The 18,324-nt window shown below is 68.4% G+C and overlaps 10 protein-coding genes across 10 annotated transcripts; 6 read left to right on the top strand and 4 right to left on the bottom strand.

Moving 5' to 3' along the window:
• Nucleotides 1-202: 202 nt before the first annotated feature.
• MICPUCDRAFT_69449 (uncharacterized protein) lies at nucleotides 203-2,645 on the top strand (the record flags this gene model as incomplete). Its single annotated transcript, XM_003059383.1, has 1 exon — nucleotides 203-2,645. A coding segment is annotated over one exon (2,443 nt), but the record flags the coding sequence as incomplete, so codon positions are not given.
• Nucleotides 2,646-3,157: 512 nt separating this feature from the next.
• MICPUCDRAFT_18202 (uncharacterized protein) lies at nucleotides 3,158-3,463 on the top strand (the record flags this gene model as incomplete). Its single annotated transcript, XM_003059382.1, has 1 exon — nucleotides 3,158-3,463. A coding segment is annotated over one exon (306 nt), but the record flags the coding sequence as incomplete, so codon positions are not given.
• A 345-nt stretch (nucleotides 3,464-3,808) lies between these two features.
• Nucleotides 3,809-5,634, top strand: MICPUCDRAFT_69448 (uncharacterized protein). The gene has a single exon (XM_003059381.1). It carries the CDS (start codon nucleotides 4,073-4,075, stop codon nucleotides 5,129-5,131), a length of 1,059 nt encoding a protein of 352 aa, XP_003059427.1. The 5' UTR covers nucleotides 3,809-4,072; the 3' UTR covers nucleotides 5,132-5,634.
• A 488-nt stretch (nucleotides 5,635-6,122) lies between these two features.
• On the bottom strand, nucleotides 6,123-8,520 carry MICPUCDRAFT_27168 (uncharacterized protein). The gene is made up of 2 exons (XM_003059078.1): nucleotides 8,223-8,520; nucleotides 6,123-7,944 (listed from the first exon to the last, which is right to left on the bottom strand). The coding sequence occupies exons 1-2, from the start codon at nucleotides 8,349-8,351 to the stop codon at nucleotides 6,286-6,288; spliced, it is 1,788 nt and encodes a 595-aa protein (XP_003059124.1). The 5' UTR covers nucleotides 8,352-8,520; the 3' UTR covers nucleotides 6,123-6,285.
• Nucleotides 8,521-8,871: 351 nt separating this feature from the next.
• MICPUCDRAFT_40120 (uncharacterized protein) lies at nucleotides 8,872-12,084 on the bottom strand (the record flags this gene model as incomplete). Its single annotated transcript, XM_003059077.1, has 2 exons — nucleotides 8,872-9,330; nucleotides 9,961-12,084. 2 exons carry the CDS (start codon nucleotides 12,082-12,084, stop codon nucleotides 8,872-8,874), a joined length of 2,583 nt encoding a protein of 860 aa, XP_003059123.1.
• A 408-nt stretch (nucleotides 12,085-12,492) lies between these two features.
• On the top strand, nucleotides 12,493-13,659 carry MICPUCDRAFT_44393 (uncharacterized protein; the record flags this gene model as incomplete). The annotated part of the gene is made up of 2 exons (XM_003059380.1): nucleotides 12,493-13,431; nucleotides 13,561-13,659. 2 exons carry the CDS (start codon nucleotides 12,493-12,495, stop codon nucleotides 13,657-13,659), a joined length of 1,038 nt encoding a protein of 345 aa, XP_003059426.1.
• Nucleotides 13,660-13,704: 45 nt separating this feature from the next.
• On the bottom strand, nucleotides 13,705-15,342 carry MICPUCDRAFT_58648 (uncharacterized protein; the record flags this gene model as incomplete). Its single annotated transcript, XM_003059076.1, has 1 exon — nucleotides 13,705-15,342. The coding sequence occupies one exon, from the start codon at nucleotides 15,340-15,342 to the stop codon at nucleotides 13,705-13,707; it is 1,638 nt and encodes a 545-aa protein (XP_003059122.1).
• Nucleotides 15,343-15,497: 155 nt separating this feature from the next.
• On the top strand, nucleotides 15,498-16,499 carry MICPUCDRAFT_40118 (uncharacterized protein; the record flags this gene model as incomplete). The annotated part of the gene is made up of 1 exon (XM_003059379.1): nucleotides 15,498-16,499. The coding sequence occupies one exon, from the start codon at nucleotides 15,498-15,500 to the stop codon at nucleotides 16,497-16,499; it is 1,002 nt and encodes a 333-aa protein (XP_003059425.1).
• Nucleotides 16,500-16,626: 127 nt separating this feature from the next.
• MICPUCDRAFT_58646 (uncharacterized protein) lies at nucleotides 16,627-17,004 on the top strand (the record flags this gene model as incomplete). The annotated part of the gene is made up of 1 exon (XM_003059378.1): nucleotides 16,627-17,004. The coding sequence occupies one exon, from the start codon at nucleotides 16,627-16,629 to the stop codon at nucleotides 17,002-17,004; it is 378 nt and encodes a 125-aa protein (XP_003059424.1).
• Nucleotides 17,005-17,591: 587 nt separating this feature from the next.
• Nucleotides 17,592-18,306, bottom strand: MICPUCDRAFT_49618 (uncharacterized protein). Its single transcript, XM_003059075.1, has one exon. The coding sequence runs from the start codon at nucleotides 18,276-18,278 to the stop codon at nucleotides 17,751-17,753; it is 528 nt and encodes a 175-aa protein (XP_003059121.1). The 5' UTR covers nucleotides 18,279-18,306; the 3' UTR covers nucleotides 17,592-17,750.
• Between the last annotated feature and the right edge of the window lie 18 nt (nucleotides 18,307-18,324).

Here is an 18,324-nt window from a genome sequence, read left to right as displayed (position 1 = left end):
CATTCTCGCGGGCGGCCGCGGCACGGTCCGCGCGGCGCGGTCCTCGCGCAGGGTCCCCCCTCGCGAGGCGGCGGGACGCTCGGGCGCGCGCGGGAACGGTCCGGCGGCGCGCGATCATCGCGGACGCGCGCGATCCTCGCGGAGGACGCCGAGGGAACGCCGTCGCCGGCCGCGGGTCTCGTCTCGGATCGCTCGCGACAAAATGTCGAATCCCTCCTCGCCCAAAAGCGACGACGGTCCCCGCAGCGGCGGCAGCTCCGGCGGCAGCGGATACGGTTCGTCCTTCGCGGAGGCGACGAGCATGTCGTTCGCGGGATCGCCCCCGAACGAGTACGACGCGTCGACGAACCCGCGCGGGTCCGAGACGCTCGTGCCGCTCCCACTGAACGGCGACGACGGCGACGACTTCGACCGCGGCGCGTCCGGGACGGGGCTCAGCGCGCGCGTGCCCCCGGGCAGCGGCGCGGCGAAGATGGAGACGGGCGCGTCGTCGCCGCCGTTATCCGACGAGGCGTTATCCGCGGACGACGACGCGGAGGCGTCCTCGCCCAAGTCGACGTCCGCGGCGACGGCGGCGGCGACGACGACGTCGCGGAAGTCGAGCGGCCCGGGGAGCGTCGGCCGGCGGAGCGGGTCGATGGCGAGCAAGGACGACGAGAAGCCAAAGGACAAAAACGCGCGCCTGGCGCGCTTCTTCAACCTGCCCCCGGACGAGGTCGTCGTGGACGAGTTTCTCTGCGCGCTGTACAAGAAGATCCTCCTCCAGGGCCGCATGTATCTGTTCGAGAACTACGTGTGCTTCTACAGCAACGTGTTCGGGTATCAGAAGCACAAGGTGATCCCGTTGAAGAACGTCACCATCGTTCGGAGGGCGAAGACGGTGAAGGTCGTGCCGAACGCGATCGAGATCGTTTGGAACGGTAAGTGCGAGTTCTTCACGTCGTTCCTCACCCCGGACAGCGCGTATAAACAGATAAGCAGCGCGTGGAACCAGGTGTGTCCGTACGGGCGGATATTCGCGGGCGTGGACGTGCATAAGCGCGCGGAGGAGGAGGAGGCGAATCACCGCCAGCCGACGTTTTCGTCGGCGCCGCCGGCGGAGATCGCGGCGATGCTCAACCTCGCGCGGTCGAGCTCGCTCGGCGCCGGGGACGGGTCGGACGGAACGCCCAGGGAGGGAGGTGGCGACGACGACGCGAGGAGCGATCGAAGGAGAAGCCTCGGGAGCAGCAAGCTCGGCGGCTCGAAGAAGGCGTCGTCGTCGATTTCGTCGTCGCGCTCGCGGCGAAATTCCGAGAGGGCGTCGTCGAGGAAATCGAGCGTCGACGGCGCCGCCGCGAATCCGTTGCTCGACGCCGTCGCCGCCGCGTCGCCGAGCAGCGCGCGCTCGCGGAAGAGCAGCGGGAGACGCTCGGCGAGCGGCAGCGACGGCGCGCACAGCGGCCCGAACAGTAGCAACGCGTCCGGGGACGGCGGCGGCGGCGGCGGCGGCGGCGCGGGGAGCGTCTCAAGACGGAAACCGCCGAGGAAATCGAACAGCCGGAAGAGTTCGCTCGGGATCGACGTCGGCGACGTCGTCGATCGCGGCGAGTCGCCCGCGGGTCCCCGGTCGGATAGCGACGACGACGGCGACGACGAGCGCCAGGGCGAGAGCGCGACCCCGAGCGAGGGGGGCACCGACGCCGACGCGGACGACGACGACGACGACGACGACGACGACGACGACGACGTCGCGTCGGGGACGATTCTCGGCTGCGGCGAAGGCTTGACGTTCACGCACGACGACGTCCCGGACCGCCCGAAGAACATGAAGACGCTGCAGGAGACGGTGCTGGACTGCACCGTGGACGAGTTCTTCAAGACGGTCTGGAGCGACAGCGCGCGCGCGGGGTTCAACGCGACGTGTCACGAGAAGAGAGGCGAACGCGACGTGGCGGCGACCCGTTGGACGCCGCACGCCACGTCGATCGCGGAGACGGACTGCGCGCGAGGCGACGCGCGCGACGACGACACGCCGCCCGCGACCGCGACCGCGAGCGCGAGCGCGTCGTCCGAGCGACGCCCGGGGAAGTACGGGAGAGACCTGACGTTCATCGCGCCCGTCAACGCGTCCATCGGCCCGAAGCAGACGCGGTGCCGGCAGTCGCAAAATTACGCGACGTATCGCGGCGGCGTGATGGTCATCGACACCGCGCAAGTGCAGCTGGATATTCCGTACGGGGACTACTTCAGGGTCGAGGGGCGGTGGGATGTGGCCCCGACGACCGCGAAGGTTCGACCGGACGGCGCGGTGATCGATCGATGCACGCTGTGGGTCGGTCTGAGGGTCCCGTTTCACCGGACGACGATGCTGCGGACGGTGATCGAGCAGTCGACGTTGAACGAGTCGAAAAAGTCCGTGGAGATTGTCCTCGGGCTCGCCCGCGCGACGATGGAGCACTTGAACCGCGAGAAAGTCAAGGCGTTCATCGATAAGCACGGCGTCGCGATGCTGAACGGGAGCCCGGATGAAGACCACGTCGTGGACGCGTCCAAGCTGAACATCCCGGAGGGAAGCAAAGACGTCATCTGGCGCATGCTCTTCGGGCACGGCGGCGGGAGAAAGAACAGCGGCGACATCACGCCGCAAGGCAGCGTCAACGGGCACTCGCCGCCGATGACGCCCAGGGCAGGCTCCATCAACGGCGTCGACGTGATGGGCGTCGACGCGAATCATCATCATCACGGCGGAGAGGTGAACGCGCGCGGGTTGAAACGCTCGCTCGCGATGAAACAGGGCGGGTTGAAACGCTCGCTCGCGATGAAACAGGCGAATTACGGCGCGTGGTTTTACGGCTCCGGGTCGCTCATCGGCGGCGGTCCGTTCGCCGCGTTCGCCGTCTTCTCGCTGTTGGGGTTGTTCATAATGACCCTGCACTTGATGCGGATCTTTTGGGGGTACCTCTCCGGGCTCACGGACTACGTGTTCGACTCGGTGCTGTGGTGGCGCGGCAACGGCGGCGGCGACGAGGCGTACTGGGAACGGAAAGCGACCGCGCTGGAGCTCGAGCTCAACGCGCTCGAGCGAAGGGTGAAGTTCGTCGCGACCGAGGTGGCGCACGCGAGGCGAGCGCTCGCGGAGGTCAGAGGCGGGAAAGCGAAAGCTTGACGCGTTTACTCCAAGGACGGCGTGAAGTTCTCCACGACCGGCGACATCGGCCAGGCGAACATCACGTGCCGCCAGAACACGTCCGTGGACAAGGAGGAGCAGACCGTGATCGAGCTCCAGGAGCCGGTGACGCTCACGTTCGCGTTGAGGTACCTCAACTCGTTCACCAAGGCGACGCCGCTCGCGCCGACGGTGCAGCTGCAGATGTCCAAGGAGCTTCCCGTCGTCGTGCAGTACCTCATCGCGGACATGGGGTACGTGCGCTACTACCTCGCGCCGAAGATCGAGGACGAGGAGACCGCGGGCGAGGCGTAAGTAAAGGACGAGGAGGGAGGGCGGACGGACGGAGGGACGACGACGACGACGACGACGACTCGGAGGAGGGCACGCGGGGGAGAGGACGAGACGAGAGGAAAGGCGAGGCGCAGGCGTCTCTCTCCCGGTTTTGTCGGTTCGCTCTTTAGGACTCTTAGCCTGGGCGTTTAGCTACGGACGGCGGCGAGCGGTATGGGATGGGGTGTGCGGTGAAGCGACGATCACGCGAGCGTATGAAATATGATATCGAAGTGTGATCACTCGCTACTCGCGTCTCCTCGAGGTTTCTGGAGGCGTTCAGGGAGGAGATCGAGGCGGACGAGTGGAGCGTTTAAAGTAAGTTGTAGGCGACGTAAGATTCTTTAATCGGATCCTCTGCCAGTCATTGGACTTATTCGTTTGTTCGCTGCGCTCGGAGAGCATCTCGTTCGTCGTCGTCGTCGTCGTCGTCGTCGTCGCCGCCGCGTCGGTATCGTATCAGTACACGTACGCTTCTTCGTCTCTTACTCACTTCTTCTCCTTCCCCTTCGGCTTCTTCTCCTTCTTCTTCTTGAACCAGAGCTTGGCGAACGACTCCACGAACCCCGTCACGCCGCCCTGCAGCGGCTGATGCTCGTTGCACTTCGTGATCATTTCCTTGAGCCGGTCAATGTTGAAGTAGATGTCCTTGTTGCACTTCCCCGCGCAGAAGTAGTGGCCGCACGGTCGGAGATTGGATACGCCCACGCTCAACACGAGAGCACGACCGGTGCCGATGTCGCAGCCGCACACGCGGCACTTCGCACCGGGGGGGACGTTTCGTCCCTGCACACCGTCGGTCGTCCGGGAGCCGACATTTCCGAGGTTTGCGGTCAAGCCGTGAAGCGCGCGCGCGTTCCTTTGCTTCTCCGTCTCGTTCTTGCTCCCGAAGCGCGCGTTCTTTTGCTTCTCCGTCTCGTTCTTGCTCCCGAAGCGCGCGTTCTTTTGCTTCTCCGTCTCGTTCTTGCCCCCGAAGCGCGCGTTCTTTTGCTTCTCCGTCTCGTACTTCCCCCCGAAGCCCGTCAGCGCCGCGTTCTTCCGGCAAAGCTCACGGTGGTCCTCCTCCATCCGCTTCGCGAGCGCCTCGTCGTACTTGCCGTCCTTCGTGAGCACCTGTTTCAGTCTCGCGCCCGCGCCGCGCTTGCCCGAGATGAATTGCACGAGATGGTCGAAGCGCTCGAACCAGTTCGAGCGGACGAAGTTCTTCTTGGTGATGGACGTGAACATGCACAAGTGCACGCACGCGTCGTCGATCTCGCCCTTGAACGTGGTCCAAAGCGCGCGACGGTTCGGTCGGAGGTGCTTCTTTATCCACTCCCGGACGCCGCCGCCGAACCCGCCGACCTTCTTCGGGTTCCCGAGCGCGTTGAGCGTGACGACGCGGAGGCGATGCATCAGCTCGACGGCTTCGGCCGGGATGCCGTCGTAGAGCGTCGTACCCGCGTTGTGGCCCGCGGTGAAGACGCAGATGTTGACGACGACCGCGGAAGCCGCGAGGATGCCCCTGCCTACGTAGTTGTCGAGTATGTTCCAAACTGGCGCCCTGTGGAAGGAGAACAAGAGGGCGGGTCGACGTCGTTCGTCACGCACGAGCACGAGAGGGGCTCGACGAGCGCGAGAGGGGTCGACGAGCGCGAGGAGAGGTGGTAGAAAAGGGACATGAGCGGGATCTCCATCACGCGGTCGCAGACATCATCGCGCTCGCGCAGCGCGTCGACGCAGCGCGTCGAGGTCTGCGACCGCGAAGGAGGAGCCCGGAAGTACAGCTGTCGCTCGTCGGCGGCGCGACTGCGCGAGCACGCGGCACCGCGAGAGAAGGGAACGAACGGGAGCTCCCGATCACCGCGCGACGGATAAACGGATAACATGAGAAAGGAGGGCGCGCGCGACGGGGAGTGCGCCGTCGCGCGTCGTCGTCGCGCGTCGTCGTCGTCGCTCGGAGCCCCTACGACGGCGCGTCCGAGGACCGTCCGCACCTGAGACCGTCCTTTTTTTTCGAACGCGCCGCGAGAAGCACGCCGAGCAGGTTGAGCGAGGACGTCTCGAAGTGCCCGAGCACGATGATGAACGGGGCCTTGAGGCCGTACTTCCCCCACCACGCGCCTGTGGGGAGGTTCACGGGGCTGAAGCGCATGTTATTGCGCTCGGTGTACGCGGCCGCCTCGAAGACGACCTCGGAGAGGAGCTCCTCGCCGCGCTTGAAGACCGCCTCTCGCGGCGTGGTCGTGTCCGCCTCCAACGTCGCGCAGGTGACGAGGTATGTTGCAATGAACGCTTGGAACGTCGTCTTCCGGATTGGCGCCTTTCTTTTCGTGCCCGTCATCGTCCACGCGCGGGGAGTGAGTCGGCGCGCGCGCGCGAGAGCGAGAGTAAGGTTAAACGACCGAAAATAGACCACGGGGGATATTAGGCGTTAAAAAAAGAGACATTCTTTTGTACAGTAGGCCCTATGGGTAATCGGTTACGGACGTGTAGGCGAGTGGGGAGTACAACTACTCCGCGAGGAGAGTTTTTTTTTTCTTCCAGTGATCTACTGTCGCGAAGAACCGGTCGACTCACTTGCGTACGGCAGCCGCAGAGCTACGCTAAGACTAGTATTTTCTCGCCGACGGCGACCTTCGGTCTGCTCCGTCCGCTTCGTCTCTGACGTCCTCTTATAGGTTATTTAAGAATTCGATTTATTTCTCTTCTTTTTACTTCTTTCGCGGCGGCGGCGGCCCAACTCCGCCCAACTCTTTTACTCCTCACTTAACACCCTTATTACTCGTACAAAACCCGCGCCTCCTGTCGCCCGGGCGCGCCGCTCACAGCACCCGCATGTTCACGATGTCGCGGTACAGCAGCCGCATGAAGAACGTCGTCTCGTCCGGACTCGCGACCCACAGGATCGAACACGCGTCCCTCACCTTGGTGTCGTTCCCGGTGCTCGTGAATCGATCCCCGACGTGCAGCGTCTGATGCCCCTCGTACCCGAGAAATTTCATCAGCGTCACCAGCCCGATGTTCTTGTTCCCGACGTCCACGAAGACGTCGTTCCCGCCGTTGAACGCGCAGTACGGCACCTCCGCGTCGGAGAGTTCGATCATCGCGCCGATGGAAATTTCCTCCAAATTTTCGTACACGGTGCCGCTCCTGGGGAGGACTCCCACGGCGTACTCCTTGCGCATGACGTCGACGTCAATCTGCAGGTGCTCCGCCTCGTCCGTCAAGAATTTCTCCGCGCGGTCGAGGAACGCGTCCACCTTCTTCCTGCCCTCCTCGCTCTGCGCGAACCAGTACATCTCCCGCGTCATGCTGTCGACGTCCCTCCACTTCTCGTTGGGCACGAACTCGAGCTCGTACTCGTCGTTCACCTCGAGGAGGTAGTTGCACTCGCCGCCCATGACGTGGAAGCGCTTGCGCACGTCCGCGCTCAGCCGCGCGCTCTTAAACGAGTCCAGCAGCCCGCGCAGCCTCTGCTCGAACTTCTTCGCGTCGCCCGGGTACCCCGCCGCGGTGACGATGGCGACGTGCACGCCCACCTCCATCAGCTGAATGATCTTGTCGATCATCTGGTTATCCTCCTCGAAGTGCTTCCCGTCGGCGTAGAGGGTGCCGTCCGCGTCGAACGTCACGAGCTTCACCTCCCTCGCGCTCGCGTGCACCTGCGCGATGTTGATGATGTGCCGCACCTCCGCGAAGTTGGGTCGGACGTACTTCCGCTTCGTCAGCGCGCAAAACTCGTCGTACTCCGCGAGAGCTTTGGACAGCGGCAGCGCGTGGAAAAAATACCCGAGCTTGGGGACCTGGCGATAGATGTTCGCGAACCGGCGCTTCGTCGGCGGCATCGCGATCGCGGCGTCGAGCCACTTCTCCGCCTTCGCGAGCGCCTCCTCCGTCTCGTGCGTCTTGAACAGATCCACGATGAACTCGATGAAAGGGTCCTGCTCCTTGAGCCGCCCCTTGCGTCGCAACACGGTGCTGTCCGCGAGAGACCCCGCGCGGCTGAGATTATTGCTCTTCACCTGCCTCGAGATGAGGTCGCGCATGTACTGCGCGGCGCGGCCAACCTCCCTCGCCTGCGCCGCCTCGCTCCAGTCCTGCGACCGCTCGACGTCGGACGACTTCCTCTCGGTCGCGCGCTTCACGACCCGTTCCTTCTCCGCGCCGGACGCGTCGTAGGCGGGCGTCGGCGTCTTCTTCTCTCCGTCCTCCATTCCGAAGGCGTCCGATCCTCCGTCGCCATCATTATTCCCGTCGGCAGTCCCTCTCCGCGCTCCTCTCCCTCCCGCGGGCTTGTCCGCGCGCTCCTCGTCCAGCGGCGCCTCCACGCTGGACGCGCGCGCCGTCGCGGAGTCGCCCATGACGCGCAGGACCTCGCCGAGCGCGTCTCGCTCGCGCCGCGCCGCCGCCGGTTTCTTCTTCTTCTTCATACCAGGATCGTCGCCGCGAGACGGCGGCTGCCGCTGCCCCGCGCGCATAACCTGGGAGTGACGTGTGGAGACGGGGGGGCGGGTGGCGACGTGAGCGCGAGGGACGACGGGTGGGGGGGCGGCGTTCGAACGGCGCGAGGACGCGCGGTCGAGGCGGCGATCGGTCGAGGCGGCGCCGCGCGGCGCCGCGCGGCGGCGCGCGGCGGCCCGGCGCACGCGGGGAGGCGACGTGTCGCGCGGATTTTATGATTCGACCCAACGACCGCTTCTCGCGACGGGCGGGCGGCGGACGGGGGAAGAGACGGGGTCGAGCGCGGACGGACGCGCACCACGCGGGATCCTCGGCGCGCCGGCGGCCTCGCGACGATCGTCGCCGCGGTGTTCCTCTCGCGCGGCGCGGCGGCGGTCGCGGAGACGCGCGCGACCGCGCCCCCCGGGGCCCCCGCGAGCAGCGCCATCGTCGTCGTTTTTATTCGTTTTCAAGGCCGCGACCGACCCCCGTTCGGCGCGTTCGACGCGTCGACGCGCGGCGAGCGCGCGGATCTGACGCGACGGTCGCTCCGTTCGCGCGAGCGCTCGACCGATGCGAAGTGCGCGGTGGCGGATGCGTGCGTCGTGCGCGTCGCGTCCGGCCGAATGCCGCGCGTCGACCCGCGGCGCGGTTCGTTCGAAAAAGATGGAAGCGTCGGCTATCGGCCGGCCGCGAGTCAGGCCAGGCTGGCAGCGTTTCAGTGCGAACAGAAGTCTTGCTGTGTCGCGGTCGCGTCGATCCGCCTCCCGGGGACGGTCACACATGTCGCGGCGCGAGGAAACGGACGCGGCGGCGTCCGCGGCGGCCGCCGCCGCGGAAGCGACGGAGGCCGCGTCCGAGGCGGCGACGCGGGAGGCGGAGGCGGCGGCAGAGCGCGCGGCGCGATTGGAGCGGCAGCGCGAGAGGGCGCGACGCGCGTCCGCGGCGACGACGACGACGACGACCGATCATCGCGGACGCCGCGCCGGCGACGACGACGACGTTCGTGACGACGACGCGCGCGCGTCCGCGCGCGCGCGCGGGCTCACCCCGGAGGCCGCCGCCGCGGACGCGGCGCGAAGCCGCGCGGAAGCGAACGCGAAGCGCGCGTCGACGGAGGCGCGACGGATGCGCGCGGCGGGGATCGTGCCACCGAGCGGAGGACGCCATCGGACCGACGACGACGGTTCCTCTCTCCGTTCAGCTTCAGCGTCGACGCCTCCCGCGTGGTACGTCGCGCACGAATCGGCGTGGGCCGCGTTCGAGTCGCGCCCGCCCGCGAGGATAACGGCGTCGCGCGTCCCGTTCCCGCCGAGGTCCGGCGCGGACCTCCTCGACGCCATGACGCGCGACGCGGAGGCGCGCGGCGGCGGCGGCGGCGGCGGCGGCGACGCGCGGCGACGCGCGTTCAAGGCCGCGGCGATGCGCTGGCACCCGGATAAATTCTCGCAGCGGTACGGCGCTCGCGTCGGCGTCCGCGGCGGCGGCGGCGGCGGCGGCGCGACGGACGGCGATGACGACGCGACGGCGACGGAAGAGGGAGCGGTGGTCATGGAGCGCGTGAAGGCGACGTACCAGAGCATACGGGAGGCGTTCGACCGCGGGTGGTGAGAGTGTAGACTACACGCATACGTCGAAGAGAGAAAGACGCGACTCCGCGTCCTCGCTAAAAAAACGTTCCATCAGACCGCCGCGCCGCTCACCGCGCGACACAGCCCCGCGTCCGGATCGTCCTCGCCTAAGCTATATATCACCACGTTCTTCCCCTCGAACGGCAGAGTCGCCACGCGGCACACCCCGGGCGGCGCCTTCGCGACCAAGTACGCGCACAGATCCGAATGCGTCGACACGCGCTGAGGGCCGTCCCGCGCGAAGCGACGAACGTCGGGGCGGAGTTCAGGGGCGCGTCAGAAGCGGAGTTGAAAGGCGTCGAGGTGTGTCGGGATCGAGAGCGAGGGGTGGGCGGAGATAAACGACGGCAAACAAAAGTTCTTAAGGAACGGCGTCCACCGCGCGAACGGGGTCGTATGGGGAGCAGTGTGCGGGATATAACGCACCTTACCGCTCGGCGTTCGTCGCTTGGGGAAATCCGCGCCGTACGTGCAACACGGCACGACGGCAAACGGCTTCCCGGACGCGAGCGCGAAGTCGACGAGCGCGTCCGTGGCTTGATCCGGGTGCAGCCCGACGACCACGGACGCGTTCTTTAACGCCTCGCGTAACACCTCCGCGATCGCGTCCGACGCCACGGGGTCGGGCGCGCACGCCGCCGCGTCGGCGGCGCGAAGGGGGGCGTCCGCCGCCGCGATCGGCGCGTCGTCAGTCGGGGTCGGGGTCGGGATCGGGCACGTCGCGGTCGCAGCGGCGACGGTCGCGGCGGTCGACGACAGCGCGACGCGCTGACGGAGGACCGCGCCGCCGCGTCGATACGTCGCGTCCGCCGTCGTCGTCGTCGTCGCGTCCGTCGTCGTCGTCTTGGACCTCGCGCGACCGCGCGCCTCGAAGACTTTGACTTTCTCTCCGGTGGTCGCGTCTTCGTCTAATAAGCTGACTTCGCCGCCGCCGACGCCCTCCACGAGCCCCCGTCTCGACCACCGCGCGCTGAGACTCAGCGCGTGCGACGCCTCGATCGCGCGCTTTCGCTCGCCCTCGTCCACCCCGCCGCGCCACAGGTTTTCGTGAAAGAACAGGCGCAAGTGACGCGGCGACGACAGCGCGGCGTCCTTCCCGCGGCGCACGCTCGCAGTCATCGCGGGAGACGCGTTTCGGTGGTACACGCCCTTGCGAAACCGCTTCACGTAGGCGTCCAGGCGCATCGGCCGCGGGTCGATCACCGTCACCGGGACCCCGGTGACGTTCTGGAGCTCGAACGCGAGCTCGCCTTTCCCGCCGGCGATGTCGAGGACGCCGCCGCCGTCGGAGAGGACGTCGAGCCCGAACGTTCGCGCGAGCCATCGACGGAAATCGCCGCTCTTGTTTCGGTTTCTCTGCGCGTGTCGCCGACCGAAGCGTCCGGGAAGCTTCTCGCCCGGGGCCCCTTCGCCGCGCAGCGCCGCGTCGCGCTTCGCGAGGAGATCGCGCTCCGCGGCGGCGACGACGTCCGGGTCGTGGTTGAAGCGGCACTTGGACGCGTACAGGCACGCGCCCGAGCGGACCATGTGTCGACACGCCGCCGCCGCCGCCGCCGACGACGCCGACGACGTCGGGTCGCGGCGGCGGCGTTCGTCTCCGTCTGCTTCGCCTTTTGGGGCCGCCGGCGCCGGCGCCTTCGCGACCCTCTGTCGTCTCCCGCCGAGATGTTTCACCACTCCGGGCGCCATCGCGGGGTCGTACTTCGCCTGGAACGCAGCCTGCGCGCGGACGGCGCGTATCGTCGCGTCCGCCGCCGCGACGGCGACGCACAGCTGTACGGCGGCGTCCTCCGCCGAGCCCCCCGCCGCCGCCGCCGCCGCGCGTTCGAGCGTCGCCATCGCGCGCGCGGTCGCCTCCGCGGTGACGACGCAGCCTTCCTGCGGCTCGATCATGACGCCGCCGCCGCCGCCGCCGTCGCCGCCGCCGCCGCGGACGTCGTCCAGCTTCACGACCTTCGCGCGTCGCGGCAGCCGGGACGTCGTCTCGTGGAACATCTCCCTCGCCTGCTTCCACGTCGCGTCGATGACGACGCAGACGTACGCGGCGTCGCGCAGCGCGTCCGCGACCGCTTCGTCTTCCTCCGTCGTCGTCGAAGTGGAAGGCGTCGTCGCGTCGCCGTCGCCGTCGTCCGCTTCCTCCTCCTCCTCCTCCTCCTCCTCGATCTGAGTCGATCCTTCTCCGTCCGCGACGAGATCGACGGCGTCCACGTCCGCCGCCTCATCGAGCGGATACAGGAGATACACCGGCGCGCGCTTCGGGAGAACGCGCTCCAGCATCCTCCGCAGCGACGGCGACGGCCGTCGCCCGCGCGACACGACGCACCGCGCGACGCATCGAGGGAGGATCCACCCCGTCCCCTTCGGACGCTTGTGCTCCGTGGGATGCTGCAGCACCACGAGCGCGCCTCGCGTCGGAAGCGGCGACGCCGGGAGCGCGTCGCACAGGCACACGGACGCGGGGCGATCGCATCCGTCGCAGACGCGACGGCGCGAGGACGGCGCCACGGCGGGGTCCGCCGCCGCCGCCGCGGCGGCGGCGCCGTCAGCCATCGGCGCGGCGCCCCCGAAACTGACGAGCGGGGAGACGAAACTTTTGCTTTTGGTGCCGTTGCCTCGTCCGACGACGCGACGCGACGCCGCCTCGCCTCGGCTTCTTCCTCCTCAGAACGTCGCGCGCCCTCGCTCGACGCCATGGCGGAACCCGCCCCGCCCCCCGCGCCCGCGCGCGCGCCCATCGCGGGCGATCTGCGAGCCGAGATCGAGACCCTGTGCGCGCAGATCGAGGCGCTCTGGACGAACGTCGACGGCGCGGGCGAGCTCGTCGCGTCCATCGCGAACGTTCGCGCGCAGGCGCAGAGAACCATCGCGGTCGCGGACGAGGGCCTCCCTCTGTCGCATACTGACGCCTCCGTCGCCGGCGGCGGCGCGACGACGCGCGCGAAGATCGCCGCGGACGACATGTCCGCGGAGGTGATCGACACGAACCCGTACTCGCGCCTCATGGCGCTGCAGCGCATGGGGATCGTGAGCGAGTACAAAAAAATTCGCGAGAAATCCGTCGCCGTCGTCGGCGTCGGCGGCGTCGGCTCCGTCGCCGCGGAGATGCTCACGCGCTGCGGGATCGGCCGCTTGCAGCTCTACGACTTCGACACCGTCGAGCTCGCGAACATGAACCGCCTCTTCTTCCGCCCAGAGCACGCGGGGATGACGAAGACGGACGCCGCGGTGCGAACGCTTCGCGACATCAACCCGGACGTGGATTACGAGTCGTACCACATGAACATCACCACCGTGGAGGGGTTCCATCGATTCACGGAGTCTCTGAAGGACCCGCACACGGGCGCGAGCAGGGTCGACCTCGTGCTCGCGTGCGTGGACAACTACGAGGCGCGGATGTGCATAAACCAGGCGTGTTTGGAGATGCGTCAGACGTGGATGGAGAGCGGCGTGAGCGAGGACGCCGTGAGCGGGCACATTCAGACGATGACCCCGGGATCTTCCGCGTGCTTCGCGTGCGTGCCGCCGCTCGTCGTCGCGTCCGGGATCGACGAGAAGACGCTGAAGCGCGAGGGCGTGTGCGCGGCGTCGCTGCCGACGACGATGGGGATGGTCGCCGGCATGCTAGTGCAAAACGCGTTGAAGCACATGTTGAATTTCGGCGACGTCGCGAAATACCTCGGATACAGCGCGTTGAAGGACTACTTCCCGAGCATGCACGTGCACGCGAACCCGGAGTGCGATAACGGCGCGTGCGTGCGAGCGCAGAAGGATCATCGGGAGATGCTTGAGAGCCCGGAGTGGAAGGCTGCGGACGCGTTGAGGGCCGCGGCGGAGGCGGCGGCGGCGGCGGAGGAGGACGCGAAGGCGCTCCACGAGGAGAACGACTGGGGGATTTCCGTGGACGGGGGAGACGAAGGGGGAGACGAAACGTCGACCGTCGCCGCTGCGGGAGGCGGCGGCGAAGGCGAGAAGGGGCAGCAGACTCTGACCGCGGGGATTGAGTTCAGCATGCCGACGAGCGACAAGCTCGACGCGGAAACGGTCGAGCAGTTCAAGGTGAAAGACACGGGCGCGGACCTAGACGACCTCATGAACCAGCTCAGCGTCCTCTCGTCGGGGAAGTGACGAGGCGGGCGTCCTATCAATCTGATCAATGAATTCTGATTCTATTCATTCGTACAAGTGTCGGAACCTCTCCGGGATCGGCGCGGAGGGCGGTAACCCCGCGAGGTCGACGCCGCGGTACACCGGGTCCCCGGGCCTGATCTCGTCGCTCGGAAGGTTCGGCGCCCCAGTCGCGCCCCACCGGAAATCCGGTCGCCTCGGACCGCCGCCGCCCCTTCCTCCTCCCCGCCCTCCCCGCCCCTGCCGCTGCTGCTGCTGCCCGATAGCGGGCACCCCCGCGTCAGCGCCGGAGACGGGCATCGTCATCGCCCCGGTGATCGGGTCGACGACGACGGGGACGTACACCGTCTGTCCCGCCGCCGTCGTCGTCAACGTCATCGCGTTCGGCTGTCGGTTCCCGGCGAAACCCCCGCCGCCGCCGCCGCCGCCGCCGCCGCCCGGTCGCTCGTTCGCGTACGACACGTGCAGCGCCTCCCCGCCGTGAAACGCCGTCGTCCCTTGCAACGCGCGCTTCGCCGCGGCCGCCGCCGCCGCGTCCTCGAACGCGACGATTCCTCTCCGCGGCTTGTGGCTCTCCGATCCGTCTCGCGGCGGAAACACCCGCGCGTACGTCACGACGCCGTACTGACGGAAGACGTCCTTCATGAGCTCCTCGTGCGCGTCCGGGGACATCCCGGCGACGAACAGCTTCGTCGCGCACTTCCCGGGCGGGACGCCGCCTCGGTCGTCGTCGTCGTCGCGTTTCCGTTTCTCTCCGCCGCCGCCGCCGCCGCCCCGAGTGTCTTTGTCTTTGTCTTTTCGCTCCGCGCGAGCCACCTTCAGCGGATACTTGGCGCCTTCGTAGTGCGCCGAGCCGTTCAACGCCTCGATCGCGCCTTCGACGACGTCGTCGCTCACGCCGACCGGGACGTCCACGAACGCGAACCCCTTCGGTTGCTTGAACGTGCCGGACTGTTTAGTCGCGATGAACACCTTCGCGGGTTCGAAGTGCGGCTCGAAGAGCTCCGCGATGTGCGCTCGGTTGCACTTCTCCCCGAGGAACCCGACGTAGAGCTTCGCGGTCGGCCCCGCCGACGCGTCTTCCTTCGTCGCGGGAGGGGCGTCTTCTGGGTTCATCTTCGGCGGCGGCGCCTTCGTCGCCGCCGCGTCGCCGTCGCCGTCGCCGCCGCCGCCGCCGTCGCTCGCGTACTCCGCGCCCAAACCGAACGGATCGACGACGACGCCCGGCTCGACCGCGTCGTCGTCGTCGTCCGCCACCGGCGCCGCCTCGGGCGGCGGCGCGCTCGCCGCCGTCGCCGCTCTCGTCGTCTTCGCCCTCTTCGCCGGCGACGCCTTCGTCGCCTTCTTCGGTTCGGGCGTTGGCTCGGCCTCGGGAGCGGGAGCGGGAGCGGGAGCGGGCTCGGGCTCGGGCTCGGGCTCGGGCTCGGCGGCGCCCCCACGAGATGCGTCCAGTCGCGCGACGAGCGCGTCTTTCTTGCCCTTGTCGTCGAGCCCGCGCGCTCGGAGCAGCGGCTTGAGGTCGACGACGCGGAGCTTCTTCAGGGCGTCGAGGTTTGGGAGCTCCTCCATCGGCGGCGGTTTCTTCCCCATCGCGACCGCGCGAGGTCCGGGCGCGGCGTGGACGGTATGCGACGCGACCGCGCCTCGTCGTGGCACTTCATCGATCAGGTCGCAAACGTTCATCGCGCGTGACGAGGCATTGACAAGTCGAACGCACGGCGAGAATAAGTTATTAAACCTGGTCGCTCGCGCCGCCGGCGCACGTCCGCGCGCGTCCGGCGCCCGCGCGCGCGTCGGCGACGCCGCGAAGACTTCCCACGCCCCGCCGTTCGCCGATCATGGCGTCTTCGCGCGGCGAGAGCGACGGGGACGACGGCGTCGACGACGCGTTCGCGCGAATCGCAGACGCGCTCTCGTTCGACGACGCGCGCGGTGCCGACGCGGTCCACGCGACCGCTCCCGGGACGCCGTCGCTCGTCCTCCCCGAGCACCCCCCGCGCGCGCCGGCGACGTCGCCGGTGACGCGTCGTCGCGCGCTCCTCCCCGTGAGCAGACTCGAGAGCGACGCCGCGCGACGTCCGCGCGCCGATGGCGGCGGCGGCGTCGACGGCGTCGACGACGAACACGATGATTTCCACGCGCTTCGGAAAAGATTCCGAGACGCGTTCCGCGCGACGCGTCCGTGCGTCGCGCGCGTCGTCGCGCGACGATGGACGACGTCCTCGCGCCTCAGCGTCGACGGCGCCCGAGGCGTCTTCGCGGACGCGGACGACCCGCCGTGTGTCGTCCTGCGCGCGAAGGACGAAGACTCGTCGACGTTCCTCGGCAGAGGCGGGCTGTGCGACCGGGAGGATGGCGTCCTCGCGCGCGACGCGTTCGCGCTCGTGGCGGCGCGAGCGGCGGCGACGCGCGGACGCGGACGCGGCGCGCCTAGCGCGCCGCGGCGGTGTTACTTTCGCGCGCCGCTGACGGAGAGGATACGAGCGGACGTGGACTTCAGCGCGGCGGCGGCGGTGTTCGGAGGCGGCGACGTCGACGCCGACGACGACGACGCCGACGACGACGACGACGACGAAGCCGAAAACGCACGAAACGCGCCTACGAACCCGCCGCCGCCGCCGTTCCGCGAGAGCACGTCTTCGGTGTGGGTCTCCAACCACGGCTGCGTGACGCCGACGCACTTCGACCTGTGCCACGGTTTGCTCACGCAGCTGGAGGGCGCGAAGCGCGCGCTGCTCGTGGCACCGGAGCACGCGCGGTCGCTGTACGCGGGGGCGGACGTGCCCGTAGGCGCGTTCTATACACTGACTTGTCCCCATACGACCGCGATGGCGTGGTGAACGCCGATCCTTAAGGACTTTGCCCGGCGTTTCTCTCCGCCCAGGGTCCCTCGCTTTCAATACCCGCCCTCGGCGCCTTTCAACTCCGCTTTTGACGCCTTTCAACTCCACCCCGACGTTCGCTCGTATGGAACGACCCGTAGAATGCGTCAACTCTTCGCCGGTGGATTTACCTCTCTGGCTCGAAGGCGTCGGCGACGTCGCGGAGGCGCACCGGGCGCGGTACCCCAACGTGAAGAACGTTCTCGGGGAGGTGTACGAGGTGGTGTTGACGCCGGGGGATACGTTGTACGTCCCTCCGTTCTGGTGGCACCACGTCACGACGTTGGGGGGAGAGGACGACGACGACGACGACGACGGCGACGGCGGGGTCGGCGGCGGCGGCGGCGGGGACGCGACGACGGCGACGGAGACGACCGAGGGACCGCGATGGAGCGCGTCGTTGCTGCTCGCGTTTGACCCCACCGCTGAAGAGAGCGTGCACCCGTGCGTGGAGTTCTCGTAGCGTCGTACTGTAGCATCGATCGATCTGATGAGTGAAGTCCCGGACCCACTCGCCTACGCGACGCCGAATCAATCGCAAACGCCGGCGACGCGGTGGCGCCGGCGGCGGCGCCGGCGGCACCAGGTGGGGATGCTCCCGTCCGAAGATGCGCTCGCCGCTCGTGTGCATCGCGCGCACGAACGACCATACCATTTCCGATGCCCTCCGCGCCGTTCCACGTCCCACCGACGCCGCGACCGCTCGAACCTCGGTTATCGTCACCAGGGCCTCGCCGTGTTCGTCGCTCTCGCGCGCGGCGGCGGTCAAGGCGCGTTCACCGTCCACGGCGAGTGCGCCCCCCCACAGCACCGCGCGCGTGACGCGTCTAATAGACTCCGGAGTCACATCGGCGTCGAGGCACATGTTGTCCTCCTCCGCGTGACCCAGAATCGCGTCGATCGCAGCATCGGGGAGGTCGGGGTCACCCTCGGCTCGCCGGCGACGCGCCGGCGACGCCGCGCGGCGACGCCCTCGTCCCGCCCCGGGTCCCGGGGTCCGTCCGACGCTCACGGCGGCGGCGGCGGCGGCGGCGGGCGGCGGCGGCCGCCGCGTAGCCTCGATCCTCACGATGAACTGCGATCGTGATCGGGTTCGCGGACTCGAATTCGGCCTTAACCTTCGGGAACTCGCGATCATCCCCGCTCCGTCGGTGGGTGTCGGACCTTCCGAGTTCCGACCCCGATCCCCCCCGACGCCGAGATCGACCGCTACTCCCCGAACGCCGCGCGGGTCTCCTCGTCCGCCGCGCGGTCGATCGCCCGCCGCCCCTTCCTATCCTCCACCCTCCCCGTCTCCGGCGCGGCCACCATCAGCGCTCGCACGCACGCGGCGTGCCCTCGCGCGCTCGCCTTGTGAAGCGGCGTCTCGCCGTCCGCGTCCACCGCGCTCGCGTCCGCGTTCGCGTCGAGCAGCATCGCGATCACGTCGAGACGCCCCGTGAACGCCGCGCGGTGCAGCGGCGTCGCCCTCCCCGCGGTCGTCACCGCGGCGACGTCCGATCCGTGCTCGAGGAGCATCGCGACGCAGTCGACGTGGCCCTCGCGCGACGCGTAATGCAGCGGCGTGTACCCGCCGAGGCCCTCGTTCGCGACCGACGGTCGCCGCGTGAGCATCGATCGCAGGCGCGTCGCGTCTCCGGTCTGCGCCATCGCGCACGCGGAGCGAAGGAAGTCCATCTCCTCGACGGACTGGTCGAACGGCGTCCCCTCATCGTCGTCGTGACCGCCGCCGCCCATGATGTCCTCGGGATCGGCGGGGCGCGGCCGCGCCCGCGGCGACGAT

The sequence above is a fragment of the Micromonas pusilla genome (assembly GCF_000151265.4).
Source record: "Micromonas pusilla CCMP1545 genomic scaffold MICPUCscaffold_6, whole genome shotgun sequence".
Lineage (NCBI taxonomy): Eukaryota > Viridiplantae > Chlorophyta > Mamiellophyceae > Mamiellales > Mamiellaceae > Micromonas > Micromonas pusilla.
The sequence above is the reverse complement of the archived record's forward strand: the minus strand, read 5'-3'. Positions and strand labels throughout refer to the sequence as shown.

Coding starts and splice junctions, on each gene's coding strand:
- MICPUCDRAFT_69448 (XM_003059381.1), top strand. CDS start 4,073: ATGCTCGTTGCACTTCGTGATCATTTCCTTGAGCCGGTCAATGTTGAA.
- MICPUCDRAFT_27168 (XM_003059078.1), bottom strand. CDS start 8,351: ATGGCGCTGCTCGCGGGGGCCCCGGGGGGCGCGGTCGCGCGCGTCTCC. Junction 7,945..8,222: donor CGCGCCGAGGATCCCGCGTG/GTGCGCGTCCGT, acceptor CGTCACTCCCAG/GTTATGCGCGCGGGGCAGCG.
- MICPUCDRAFT_49618 (XM_003059075.1), bottom strand. CDS start 18,278: ATGGGCGGCGGCGGTCACGACGACGATGAGGGGACGCCGTTCGACCAG.